The sequence below is a fragment of the Myxine glutinosa genome, chromosome 1, assembly GCF_964187855.1.
Source record: "Myxine glutinosa chromosome 1, kmMyxGlut1.1, whole genome shotgun sequence".
Classification (NCBI taxonomy): domain Eukaryota; kingdom Metazoa; phylum Chordata; class Myxini; order Myxiniformes; family Myxinidae; genus Myxine; species Myxine glutinosa.
Genome location: NC_136261.1, coordinates 43,812,552 through 43,827,354, shown reverse-complemented (window position 1 = coordinate 43,827,354; position 14,803 = coordinate 43,812,552). Strand labels below are relative to the sequence as shown.

Genomic DNA, 14,803 nt, shown 5'->3' with positions numbered 1-14,803 from the left:
GGTGGGGGTCGTGCAGTCTAACCAATCCTTGGAGAGGCCTCTGATTTCCTCGTGTGAGATATTGCACCATCTTGTAGATTTGTCTGCCATTGTGTCACTGTTCGTGAGAATAGTTATAATGATCTCTATTTGAAATTTAAGCATGGGGGAATTTAACCCTCCAACTCCCCCCCTCCCCCCTACTTCCCCACACCTCTCTGTAGGTGCTCCATTCCATGGTGCATACAGTATATAACTAGAACGTCACTCAATAGAGAGCATACCTTCACCAGGCTGAACAATTTAGGTTTTGTATCCACTGATAGGCCCGATCTGGATCTGACATGAACCAAAATCCAGTTGGCTTGTTCTTGTCACTTACCTAACAAATCCACGTCGTTTTGTCATAAGTTGTCCACAAATGAATGAATGAATGAATGATTTTTTTTTTTAAGGCCATTTTCCCCGCTAGGGCGGGGGTTAGCCTTGCGGGCCCCATGACAATCATGGTTCCCTGTTTTGAGGCAATGTTTTTATGGCCGGATGCCCTTCCTGGCGCCAACCCTTGGTCGCCTCTTACGATGCGCAGGGATACGGTGCACCTATTCTAAACCGGGGTACACACCGGGATCATTCATCCCAGCAAGCTGGTACTCAATTTGCCGACCTCGGAACAAAGTCAACCCCCCTGGCGTTAATTCAGCGATCGATCGGGATTCGAACCCAGGATCCTACGATCCCAAGCCGGCACCCTAACCGCGAAGCCAACACCAGGCTTATGAAACCTTATGAAACCTTAAAGTCCACAACCTTATGAAATATCGTGCTACATATTGTTTTTGGCCCTATGTATGACTGAATGGTGAAGAATCACTTAAAAATTTCTCCGATCTGGATCCAGATTCGAATATTCACCAAAGTTGAATCGATTATTCTTTGTCACACACCCAACCTGTCCACCAGGTTTCGTCTAAATCCGTCCACAACATTTTGAGATATCTTGTTCACAGACAGACAGGGGTGAAAACAGAACCTCCATCCACCTTCGGTGGCGGAGGTAATAAGTAGATAGGCCCTAATGCAGCCTTTCGTTTTCTTTATTTGTACCAATTGGACGCTAACACCCCAATGACCAATACTTTGTTCGGGTTTAACTTCAAAGTGCCAAAACCACGATCGTATTTCGCTTTCTTTCTTTATATTCATGCTGCAAGGCGGGAGAGAAGTTCCGACAGGATGGTGCACAGGTGTCTGGTCTGGGTTTGATTCCCGGCCCCGCTGACTATAAAGTGTCGGATTGGTACTGCAAAGGCAGGAGGTTCCAGTTTAACAGTTTATTTTTATTTGGCAAATTCTGGTTTTTGTAATCCCCAAAGTACTCTCCAGCTCGAAGATCATTGTTTGAAGGTGTTTGGAATTCCATCAAACAAAGACGATTGTTCTTTTTTCTTTTCTTGTCTTCACAGTATCATTCCCAACTGCCAGTTCCGTTCCAAAACGGCCAGACTGAAAACGTTCACGGCAAACCAGGTGGACGAGGTTAAAGACCCATCGGGTCTATACTACATCCTTCCATTTCAAAAGGTATGAATGTGAACCTTGCACTGGTAAGTTTTTATAAAAAGTTTAAAAGGCCAGGTTGTAGGTTCGATCATATCGTTGTTGAGATGCTCCCGAGGTAACTGACCCGTGTGACTTCTGCAGACGTTTCTTGCATTCACTGTGGATGGCGGCGGTTGTTTCTCTTGCCTTTCAGGGCTATTTGGTGAATTGGGATGTGCAGCGGCAAGTTTGGGATCATTTATTTGGCAAGGAAATGTTTAAGGTACGTCTACTTTTTTTTTTCTTTTTTTTTTGTATAACATTTATCACACAAACAAATCAAACAGACAAACAAACAAAGTATATAAAAAGGGGAGCGGTAGACAAAATGGGGAGAGAAGGGGAAGCACATAAACACAACATTTGAGAGCAGGGACATCGGGAATGTGTGGGAGGGAGAGGGCATGGGGGGAGGAGGCGTGGGAAGGGGGTGGGGGGTGGGAGAAGTATAAACACAAGGACACCAAGGACTTCCAGGAAAGAAGTTGGTATTTCAAAAAAGTGGATTTGTGGTGAAATTAGCGGGGCTAGAAATCACTTTTGAGCACTTTTTCTCTTCAATCCGTACATGTTTATGTGTCTGTTGTTGCTTTGACTTGCGTTGAGTTGATTTATTTATTAATTTTTTAACATGGAGCGCTTGCGTCCCTTGTCGTGTCGTGACGGTGAAATTGGAATTTTCCATGTTTGCAAATCATCTGAGGACACAATGGCAGCTCATGTTTACAGATGATCAAAGGGGACTCGTCAAAAGATGTTGTACTTGACAAACATATTACACGCCTAATCTGTGAACCTCAATGAGGATGTACAATGAAGTGAAACGTGCGAAAAAGCATCGTTTGTAACACGTAATTGTTGTGGTTGTGGTTGATGTCATTTATGTGCCCCTTCCGCGTACTTTCATAAAAATTTCCATTGCTTCGAGAAGTTTTACTCCATCTAGTTTAGTGTTCTCCACTTGTGGCCTTGTAAAAGGTTCCTGCTGTGGTGTAATAATAAACGTTACCATTGGAATGGCTACATTAAAGCTCAAGGTTCTGATTCTTCTTCCTCAATTGTGGAAACACGGGCTTTTAAAATGGTCATGTTTGTGATTTAAAGGGACAATTTTTGTTCCAAGTAAATGGATTATTACCTTTCCGACAGTATCGTTTGTATTGTTGCCGTTATGGAAAAGCCCCGGAGAGTTGCATCCAACGCAATAGAAGAACCCTGGAGTTTAGATATTTCCATCGTGATTGTTTCGTTAGGTTACCCATTCTCGTTTCAGGGGAAAGTGAGATGCGTTGTGATCATCGGTAGAACCTTCCCCATTGTTTTCTTCCTCATTCCCAAACCTTCAATTGGCAACTCAGTATTCAAACCTACCTCCAAACCCTTATATTACGATACCCACACTCAAACCGCCATATTTGAACCGCCATTCTCAAACAGCTATTCTCAAATCCTTCGTTTTTGACACCTGACTCGAACACCCGTTTTCCTGCTTCATTCTCAAACGCCAAACCACAAAACTAATCGCCACTCCGTTGCTGTAATGGTCGTAGTTCTTAGCCGTTCGAGAATCTGATCAAATGAGGCTCTGCTTGAAATCCGCCAAGGCTCTGCCCCACCTCCCCGCCCCCTGGGCACTCCGCTAACCAATCACAGCTTTGGCTGTGCCAGTGATGCAGTGCCCATTTTGCCGACCTCGGAAGGATGACAGGCTGAGACAACCCACCTGGTATTACTGTACGACACGATAGGGGCTCAAATTCAAGACACTAACATCTTAACGCCGCCACCTTGAACATTATGCCAACACCAGACTTTTGGCTATACTAAAAGTTGAGGAAGCCATTTTACAAATCTGGGTCAATGTACTGGATGTTTGACATGAATCCGAGGAACGGCACATAAATTGACGAATCACCCTGCCTGTGAAACACTGGGATGACAGTTTATAGCTGGGTAAGGGATTCACACCCAGGCTGGGCAGCTTACAGGTAAGCGTGTGTACCTATAGGCTATCTGACAAGCCGATTAAATAGGTCCAGCAAAAAATAAAAATGAACAATTTCTTGCTTTCCCCAATTTCGATGATCTCCAGAACACCTCGATTTGCGTTATCAGGAGTCGAGTGTATCGCTCCGCCTTTTATAAACCAGAGTGTGGGTCTTATTTGAGCGCCGCGTCCGTCAGTCCGTAAACACTAACTTGCAATTTCTTCTCCAAAACTGCTGGTGGGATTGTGACCAAAATTGGCACAAATTATATTTGGTGTGTTGTAACTCAAGTTTGTTCACGACACTAAAAAAAAATCGTGGTCTAAAAGGATCTATGGGGGAGGGTCAAAGTGGATCCAGGTTTGACCCCTGCCTCCACCTCAAAATAGGTATTTGCTTTCTTCTCTGAAACTACGCACACAATTTCGATGAAACTTGACCACAACCGTCATCACACCAAACTTTGTTCATTGCATTAAAAAAAATTGGGCCCTCAGGGGGTCTACGGTGGGGTTGCCCCTCCTCCCTCCCCGCCCTCCCAAAAATAGTATTTGCCTCCTTCTCAGTAATTACACAAATAATTCCGATGAAACTTGACCACAACCTTCATCACCCGTGATGTACCAATGTTTGTTCACGGCATTATAAAAATCGGGGTCAATGGAAGGGAATGGGGGGTGCGTAGGGGTGAAAGGTTGGAGGTTGCCCACAAAATAGGTATTTTCTTGTTTGTTTGTTTAAAGTCTTATGATTATGTTTAGTATAATTCTACATGCTGCCCTGTCTCCTAGCAACCATTGAAATTGTTTTAAAATACCTTTATTTAGTCAGTGCAGTATATTGCTTTATTCAACCAGGTGAGCGCCCAGGGTATTGCCCCTATTTTTAAAATCTTGGAAGTTGCTGTGCGAACACCACGTGCCTGACCGTATTCGGTGACATCCATGGATTATAGATCCTTTTGCTGGTTCTGTTGGTCTTGGATAAGTCTCATGCAAGCTGCGATTGATGCGTGTGTGCAGGTGGACTTTGCGGAGACCGACATCATAATGACCGAACCATACTTCAATTTCCGCTCCATCCAAGAGTCGATGAACGAGATCTTATTCGAGGAATATCAATTTCGTGCCATTTGTCGAATCAATGGTGGGGAGAAATCTCTGTATCCTTGTTCTTATCCTTCTTCTTTTTTTCATAAGCAGCACATTGCTGTGGTGCATGTTGCTGATGTGGCATTATTTTCTGGGGGCACAACTGTAGAGCATTGTGTCAGCTTCTGTAGGCCTGTTATTCTTCATTAATGTTAGTTTATGTCGGCAAGTGTTCACCAAACTTGGAATGAAGTGTATTTTGGGCCTTTTTTTTTTTTTTTTTTTTGGTAAACAATATCGAGGCTCGTGTAAGAGCTAACATTAATCACCAAAAAGGGTAGAAAAGATGAAGGTTGTGGATGGGGGACGATAAGAAATGGTGGTGAACAGCTGTTTCAAAGACCTGGAGGGAGGAGTGGGATTGAAGAGAGCGAGGGAGTTTGTTCCAGAGGTGGGAGTAAAGACGAATGAAAGAGTGAAGGTGAGCAGAGAGTCTTGATTTTGGCAATTTCACCATAAGAGGGTTGCTGGCAGATATTGTCCGACCTGGAGGAATATTTGGGGGACAGAGCACAGATATAACAGGGGGAGCTAGGCCGGATAGGAGTCGGTAGAAGACAGAAAGACCACCAACCTGCCTGCGGTGGGTGAGTGAAAGGCCCTCAGGGTTAGCTTCATCGCGGGAGATTCCAGTGATTCTGAAAGCTTTGGTTTCAACAGCGTGACGCCGAGCTAGGTGTGAGGCAGGAGCACCAGCCCAGAGGGGAGAGCAGTATTCCATTTAGCTGTGGATGAAAGCCTTGTATGTGGTGAGGAGCTCAGGTGTGCCAAGGAAGGACTTCACACTGGATTTGGAGGCCAGTTTAGAAATGTGGTTTTCCCAGGAAAGATCATGGCAGAGTGAGAGACCCAAAAGCTTGAAAGACTGAACTTATTGGAGAGGATTGTTGAGAAAGTAGATGGGAGGGTTGACCAGTCAGTCTTTTCGGACAGACATAGTAAGAGTGTGAGATTTATCAGGATGGAAAGGCATGTTCCACTTGTTTGACCAGTCTGTGATCTTGTCCAGGTCTGCAGAGAGTGAGGAGGATGAGAGAAACCCATTCAGGGCCACACGTTGACTACGACCAGAGAGGAAGTCCGCAAGCCATGCGTGGAGATTTCCATGGATACCATAGGAGGAGAGTTTGGTGAGCAGAGCGGGGTGCCAGACCGTATCGAAGGCACGTGATATTTCAAGGGAGACAGCTCTGATTTCCTGTTTGGCATTGATGACCTCCATCCATTGTTGAGACAGCAGAAGCAGCATTTCCAGAGTAGAATGACCTGGTCTGAAACGAAATTGATGATCAGAGATCAAGCCATTGGAGAAGAGGAAGGATTTGATATCCGAAGCAATGATGGATTCCATGACTTTGCTGATAATTGGGAGTAAGCTGATTGGTCTGTTGTTGCAAGTATCTGTTTTTGCACCTTTTTGTGTAACGCGGTGATGTTTGCTGATTTCCAAACTGATGGCAGATTACCTTGAGCAAAAGAGAATAGAGAGAGAGGGTTTGAAAGAGCAGCAGAGCAGGATTTTAGGACCCGTGGGCTGATGCCGTCTGGTCCAGTTGCAGAATCAGAGTCGAGGTTTGACAGAAACTTCCCCACCTTGTCAGGAGAGAAGGACACAGAGTCCAGGAGCAGCTGGGTTCAACTGGGTAAGGTGGGTTCAGAGAGAGATCGGTTTGGGACACAAGATTTTGAGGCAAACACAGAGTTGAGGCATTCAGCTTTGGCACGTGCGGAGTCAGCTGTGTAGCCATTTGAGGAAAGGGAAGGGATGGAGGGGGAACAAACACCAGTAACAGATTTGACCAGATACCACCAGGATTTGGAGGAAGGAGATGAGCCTCGTCCTGGTGGTGGGGTCTTGAGAGTGGAGAGATATTGTTTCCTGGCTCTCCTGAGGGTAGACACACACTTGTTCCGAGCTTGGTGGAAGGAAATGAGATTACCTTCAGTTGGATTAGCCTTCGAAGAGGCAAAGGCAAGTTAAGTTGTTTTAGGGCAACTGCCTCACCACAAGATTCAGTGTACCATGGACAGGAGGAAGGGTATGACAACTAAAGACAAGATGGGATAAATCTGTGCATGAGACAGAGCAGTTTACTTTGGAATAATTCCCAGGAAGAGTTGATGTCAGAGGCAGTAGAGATGGGAGACCAGTCCAGATGATTGATGGCTGCTTGAAGACCATGCCAGTCATCCTGAGTGAATTGCCAGACTCGTCGACACTGAGGAGGCTTTTTGAGAATGGCCAGAGAGATGTCTACTTTAACAAGCACATGATCAGAAGAACCGATTGGAGCAGAAGAAGAGCAGCAGACATTTGTAGGGAAGTTTGTCATAACCAAGTATAGAAGCGAAGATGCTCTGTTGACTGAGATCCGGGTCGGGAAATCCGGGTCGGGAGAGGAACTGTACTAGATTGAATATTTTTTGAAGTGGAATGAATTGAAGAGGAAATTCAAAAAAGCCTTTTTGATGGGAAGAAAAACAGCATGTTGTAATAAAACACTGCAGGGGAAAGTTTAAACATATTTAAATTATATTTAAGCAAAACCGTGAAAAACAATCTGGGAAAAGTCCCAAAGTGAGGACGTGGATTTGAGAAAGAAGGAGAAAGGGTTGAGTGAGTATGGAGGAAACTAGAGTTGGAAAGGCTGGAGAAAAAGGAGATAAAGGGGGCAGGGCACAAGGCACAAGGCGAGACGAGGGGGCGAGAGAACAAGCACGTGTCCGCGAGGAGTGAAATAATTAATAAAGTTTTTTATTTTATTTATTTAAAACGTTCGACGTAAGATGTCCGTGGGAGGTAGGGGAGAAAAGAAAAATCAAAGAAACAAGCAAATACAGCGAAGGAAAAAACTTGTATTCACAATATACCGACGGGGGGAGGGAGCCTAGAGAGAACAGGCCGCGCACGCGGTGTGAACAAAAAACAACTAATTGCACACAAGCTTGCAATAATTACAAAACCAAAACTAACTAGAAACACACAATAACACATACACAATAAAATAACCAGTGGAAATTTGATGAAGACACGAATGGGAAAAATACTCAAACTTCGATGCCGTGGAGAGGTTGAAGCAAGCCTCTTCGCTGGAGGGACCAGAGGCGGAGGCCTTTGCAACCTTGTTCGTATGTTATCAATGGTTGACGGCGATGGGTGATAGCTTTTCGGGATCCACAGCGAGTTTGTTTCGCATGCGGTGTGTTTACGTCATTCCTTCGGATATATTTTTTTTGCGAGGCGAGAGGCCTTTGTTGTCCACAGTGAGCTTTTGGCGCTTTTTTTGGTGGTGGTGTTTCGTCGAGGCGGCAATGTTATCGGTGCTGTTTGCCGTTTACAGCTGGGACATTAAGCGCGCACAAGTACCTACATGAACACCCATCCGAGCTGTGCTGCCTGGTCGTAGATTCTGGTTACTCCTTCACACACATCGTGCCCTTCTACAAGGGTCGAGCAGTCAAGAGTGGCATCAGGAGGTAAACTTTGGAATTATCATCGAACCTTATCGTTTTCTCACAAGCATTGTGAGGTGTTTGTGCAATTCTGGAAGATGACATTTGGAGCAATGTTTTTGACATATCTTGTAGATAACTTGAGAGAAGGAAAAGTCTCATCTGTGTGGGAAAGGACTCGTGTTGCTTATTGCTTTGATACCATTATCGTGTGGGTTTTGATCTCTGTGAGTTGGTGTCCGAAGGTCCAACAAAGTCCTACCATGGCACAATTTATCTGTGTTAGTATTTTTTTTTTAACGTTTATTACCTCCGCCACCAAAGGTGGATGGAGGTTATAGTCAGGTTCACGATGTTTTTTCGTTCAAAATTTTTGGAGATGAGCAAAACTATACATTTTTGGAATATTCAGAGCATGAGGAATCCAAAAATTAATGTTGGTATTTGCGTGGACACCTTTGTGAAAATGACACTCAGGACAGTGATGAAAATCGGTAAAAGCATATTCCTGAACGGTATAGACCTAGTAGATCCTGTGTATAGGACTTATAGTTCAATCTGATACTAACAAGGCTGCTTTCTTGCTTTATAAACCCATACCTATAACTTCAAATGACTTGCAATATCATGTATTATGTAATACAGTTATATCACAAATATAAAGACAATGGTTTTCAATCACCTTTGTTTGTTGCTTTTCTATAATCCTGAGCACTATTTTGAGGCCTTTATTGGATTCCCTGACCCAGAAAACATAGTATTAGCATATTTAATTAAGTTTCTAGGTTGACTAGAAGCCGAGATAGCGCAAAATATGTACTTAATGGCGGACATTTTGAAAATCCAAAATGGCGGCCATGCAGGTGTCTGTGCAAATACCAACATTGATTTTCGGATTCTCCATGCTCTGATGATTCCAAAAATGTACAGGTTTGCTAATCTCCCAAAATTTTGAAAGAAATTATATTTGTTAACACAGTGAACCTGACTATCTTCATCACTGTCCTGAGTGTCATTTTCGCAAAGGTGTCTACGCAAATGCCAACATTAATTTTTGGATTCCTCATGCTCTGAATATTCCAAAAATGTATCGTTTTGCTAATCTCCAAAAAATTTGAACGAAATTATATTTGTTAACATAGTGAACCTGACTATTATGTTTTCAACCCTGTCTGTCTGTCTGTTTGTGTTGGGCTAGCGACTAGGGTGCCAGCTTAGGATCCTAGGATCCTGGGTTCGAATCCCGGTCGATCGCTGAATTAACGCCAGGGGGGTTGACTCAGCCTGTCATCCTTCCGAGGTCGGCAAATTGAGTACCAGTTCACTGGTAATTCCCTGTTTGTCGTAAAAAGGCGACAAAAAGGGTTGGCGGCAGGAAGGGCATCCGGCCGTAAAACATTGCTTCAAAAAGGGGACCAAAAAACAACAACAACCACGGTCCCCGAAAAAGGCCAACCCCCGCTTGCGGGGCAAAATGGCCTCTAAAGGTGTTTTGTTTTGTTTTTGTCTGTCTGTTTGTTTGTTTGTGAACAAGATATCTCAAAAAGTTGTGGACGGATTTGGACGAAACTTGGTGGACAGGTTGGGTGTGTGAGAAGACCGAATCAATTCGATTTTGGTGAAGATCTGAATATGGATTCGGATACGAATTTTATTTAATTTTTAAGTGATTCTTCACCATTGAGAGATTGGGCGAAAAGGGATATATAACATAATATTTAAAAAAGTTATGGACAAGTTATGACTAAATTTGGATGACGAGTTGGTTTCGGTGACGAGAACAAGCCGATTCGATTTTGGTTCAGGTCCGAATCCAGATCCGGCCTACCAGTGGGATACAAAACAAACTGTTCAGCCTGGTGGAGGTATGCGCTCTACCGAGTGCCGTTCTAGTTTCTGTACTGTTACGGAGTCCTCTACAATCTCCTGGTCTCGGTAACCTCCGAACCCCGAGAGGAACCCCGGCAGAAAGATATATATATATATATATATATATATATGTTATTCCGTGTCGAAATCAATGGGGAAACCACACCATGAGTTATCCGCAACCAAAGAATATATTAAAGAGCACACAGGAATCACGATACAACAATAATGGTAATCAACCCTACAATCAATATCTTAAGATGGTACCACCTTATCTAGTAACTTGACCCCAAACTCACGGCACTCCCAGGAAATGGAATCGAGCCCTCCTCAATGTCTCTATAACCCTCCAAGGCGAAGTTGATTCGCTCCAGCGATCGTTGGAACCATGTCCGATCCAGATCAATTGAGGCGTAGGCGGTCAAAGCGACACCGAAGTCACGTGGTCCAACACCCAGCAACCTCACGGTAGAATGGAAAATCTCCAAAGACGCGCACCGACGTACACGTTTGCCGTTCAATCAGCGAATCGCCGTGTACTCCTCAAACGCCGCTTTATTGCACAGCCGTCCCCGGCAAACCACTGGAGGATAAGCCCAGCTTACGTGACAAAAACCTTTTCCGATGAAGGCAGCGCGCGGGGCGAAATGGCGGACGGCTCTCACTCGAGCCGGAGCTTCTTGGCAAGGATTATCCGGAATCTCAATGCCGATACCCGACTACGCAGGCTCCACAATACTCCGGCGATATCACCAATCGCCTGAGATTCTTTTCCCGGACTCAAAGTTCCCTCGATGCCGTTCGCTCGACCACGCTCGCAACGGAGCTTCAAGACACGTTTCGTCTTCCACCTTTTCCTCACGACTTCTTCCTCCTCGCTCTTCTTCTTCCGGGTCACGATCCGATTTCCTGTCTCATTTTTACCGTGAGCGCTTTTAACCTTTTAACCACAATAACCATTTCCCTTAAACAACAATACCCGTAATACTTAGAACCCACAATAATAATAATAACAGCAATAATAATAATAATAAGTGCCGAATCCGTAACAGTACCAATTGGTGATGTTTTCAAGCTTGAGCAGCGGAATATATATTTTTAAAACGTTTCTTCTCATTGCATCTCCGATCTAACAGCTTCTATTTGCAGCTATTGACAAATTTGTTTTTATCCTTTAAAACAACCCCTGGTGGTACGGCCTATCGGCTGTTTCTCCTGTCCAAAAGTGCAGGCAAAACAGTTGTGGGTAGATTATGTTATGCAAAACAGTGGTGGGTAGATTAGGTAGTGGGAGTAATTGGCTACAGCTGCCTTTGCATGTGAGAGAGGTTATGGGCATTGTGTCTGCTGAAGGACCCCCGCTCCCCCGCTCTAACCTCCGCTCTAGCAGGGAAAATGGCCTTAAAATGCATGTTGTTGTTGTTGTTGTTGGTCTGCTGAAGGATGTTGAACAAAAGCACACTCCCAATTTACGCAAGGCCCTTGTTGCATAGCTGAATGCCATTCATGCTTGTGGCTTCGAGCATCTGGATCAACACCCCTCTCACCCTCGTGCCTCCCATCTCTCCCCCAAATTCAAACCTAGATTCCATTGACAATCATTAATCTTGACGTTTGAAGTGCCACCTGCGTAGCTGCCAATTCGCCGATGACAAGGAACTGATTGAAGCAACTGAGATCTCATTGCTGAAGGAGCAATCTGAACATTTATATTTTACTAGCATTGACATCATCATCATCGGTTCAATCTCTATCGGACAGGAGCAAATCACTTCATCTTTCATTTTCTCCATCCCCAATTCCCCCATTGCCACCCGCTGCCACTGGCTTGGTTATTACCCGACGTGCGCTAAGAGAAAAGTGTGATTAAGCCATTGGCTTGCTTTGTCTGTCTCTCTGTCAACAAACATCAGTTTATGATTGAGGAACAATTTGATTTCAATTGAACTTTTTATTTTGCAGATTAATCGGGAAATGAACCTGTAGTTTAGCAGTATTTTGCCTCTGAATTCGTCCCGAGCGCACATGCACAGAGAGGAGCGAGATCATTTTTTATCCCCACACTTTAAAAAAAAAAAATAAGGAAAAAAGAACAGGGGCATTATTCGGCTCCTGTCTGTCCATCTGTCCATTTCACTGTCTCTACCTAAACAGTTGTGCAGAAATTCACCAAACTTGGTAGTTATGAATATCACATGACAATATGGTGCAAGAGCAGTGTCGTTGTTGGGCCCCGCACCTTGCGGCGGGGTCAAAATGTCGTACTGAAAAATCCAATTACAGGCGCGTTTTTAAACATTTTAAAAGGAAACTGCATATACAATCAACATTGGGAGACATGAAATATGGAAGGATTTTTTGGGGATTTGAGCCCTGGTTTATGCTCCAGTGGTAGAGACTTATGGCCACAGGGGTCAACATGGGGAAAATATATTTAACTTAAATTTGATGTTGGGTCATTCCTGGTGGAACTTTTTCCATCTTTCAGTGATGATTGGAATTATGGGGATTTGCAATGGTGCACCTTAAGGTGGGAAGCGTGGGGATTTGCAATGGCGCACCTTTAGGTGGGAAGCGTGGGGATTTGCAATGGCGCACCTTTAGGTGGGAAGTATGGGGATTTGCAATGGCGCACCTTTAGGTGGGAAATATGGGGATTTGCAATGGTGCACCTTTAGGGGGGAAGCGTGGGGATTTGCAATGGCGCACCTTTAGGGGGGAAGCGTGGGGATTGGCAATGGCTCACCTTTAGGTGGAAGCGTGGGGATTTGCAATGGCGCACCTTTAGGGGGGAAGCGTGGGGTTTTGCAATGGCGCACCTTTAGGTGGGAAGTATGGGGATTTGCAATGGCGCACCTTTAGGTGGGAAACGTGGGGATTTGCAATGGCGCACCTTTAGGTGGGAAGTATGGGGATTTGCAATGGCGCACCTTTAGGTGGGAAATATGGGGATTTGCAATGGCGCACCTTTAGTTAGGAAGCATGGGGATTTGCAATGGCACAACTTTAGGTGGGAAGCATGGGTATTTGGAATGGCACATCTTTAGGTGGGAAGTGTGGGGACTTGCAATGTTGCACCTTTTCAGTAGGTGGGAATTATGGGCATTGCAATGGCGCACCTTTAGGTGGGAAATATGGGGATTTGCATTGGTGCACCTTTAGGTGGGAAGCATGGGGATTTGCAATGGCACACTTTTAGGTGGGAAGCGTGGGGATTTGCAATGGCACACCTTTCGTTGAGAAGCGTGGGGATTTGCAATGGCGCGCCATCGACTTCGCTGCAGTCTTACTCTGTCTGCCTGTCAGGCGTTAAGATGAAATTGAAAATCATTCCAAACAGGAAATGTACTGTTTTTAAGGACGTCATAAAGGACACAAACAACAGGCACGAATAACTAATGTAATGTAATGTCTTAAACAAGGTGGTATAAAAGACGCTGAATCGACGCCGATAAACGTCCATTTTTTTTCCAAGACATTAAAAAATCAATCCTTATTTCAATTCAATGATGCACTTGAACACTGTAGAACTCAAATTGCCTGCTTGACACTTTTAAAACCTTCTGTTTAGCAGTACTTAGACAAAATATTGCGGCACTTTACGTCATCTTGAATGAATGAATGAATGAATGATCGTTTTAAGGCCATTTTCCCCGCTGGAGCGGGGGTTAGCCTTGCGGGCCCCATGACAATCATGGTTCCCTGTTTGAGGCAATGTTTTTATGGCCGGATGCCCTTCCTGACGCCAACCCTTGGTCGCCTCTTACGATGCGCAGGGATACGGTGTACCTATTCTAAACCGGGGTACACACCGGGATCATTCATCCCAGCAAGCTGGTACTCAATTTGCCGACCTCGGAAGGATGACAGGCTGAGTCAACCCCCCTGGTGTTAATTCAGCGATCGACCGGGATTCGAACCCAGGATCCTAGGATCCCAAGCCGGCACACTAACCACCAAACAAATTTGTCACTCGCATACCCCGCCCATGTCCGTTGTTTTCCTTTGTTGCAGTGTTGCACCATCGCTGTTTTCTTGCTGTGCAGTTGTGGCCTTGGAAGTTGTTCCATTGTGTTGCCATTCTGGTCCAGTGTCAGGCTTGCCAGCCGGCATTGCCATCTGTCTGATGGTGTTATGACGGCGGGCATTTCCCCTTCAGTCAGTTGTGCGTTTCTGTCGGGGTCTATTGAGGGATCCTTCCGATTGAAAATGAGAAAGATATGGTGAAAATGAGAAAGATATGGTGAAAATGAGAAAGATATGGTGAAAATGAGAAAGATATGGTGTCAGTGGACAAATCAAAGGATATCTTTTATCAACTCAAGGTAGTCAAAGGTGGGCTAACTGCCGTTGGAAGCAAACTAACACCGATGTTTTGGGTGTTATCCATTCATTGGAGCAAAAGAGCTGCTGTCCTCTCCAACATGACAATGTGAAATCAAACATGTTATGGAGCGAACCTTGATGCACATTAAATAATTACTGCAACTTCCTGTAAGGACTGGATGCACTTTCTCTGACCAAGTTTCACTGTCGTGCAATCATACCTTTATGGTCAGCGGGAAACCTTTTTGACTCCTTAGTTTTCCCAAAATGCCTTTTATTTTTATTTTCCTGCATTCATCTCACAATCTTTTTTTCCTTTTTTTTCCCCTCCACTTTTTCCTCAGGTACATGATTGTATTTGGCTTTTCATTGCATTAATAACTGGCCCAATCGCAGACTGTAGTAACTCTCCAAGTTTGATGTCGAATGACTATA

The 14,803-nt window shown here is 44.5% G+C and overlaps 1 protein-coding gene across 1 annotated transcript in view; it reads left to right on the top strand.

The window, feature by feature from the left end:
- Window positions 1-14,803, top strand: part of ACTR6 (actin related protein 6) — a 29,103-nt gene that overhangs the window by 976 nt on the left and 13,324 nt on the right. The window contains exons 2-5 of the mRNA XM_068110220.2: window positions 1,446-1,563; window positions 1,736-1,804; window positions 4,592-4,715; window positions 8,062-8,197. Coding sequence (XP_067966321.2) covers window positions 1,446-1,563; window positions 1,736-1,804; window positions 4,592-4,715; window positions 8,062-8,197 — 447 coding nt within the window. The remainder of the gene's footprint in view (window positions 1-1,445; window positions 1,564-1,735; window positions 1,805-4,591; window positions 4,716-8,061; window positions 8,198-14,803) is intronic.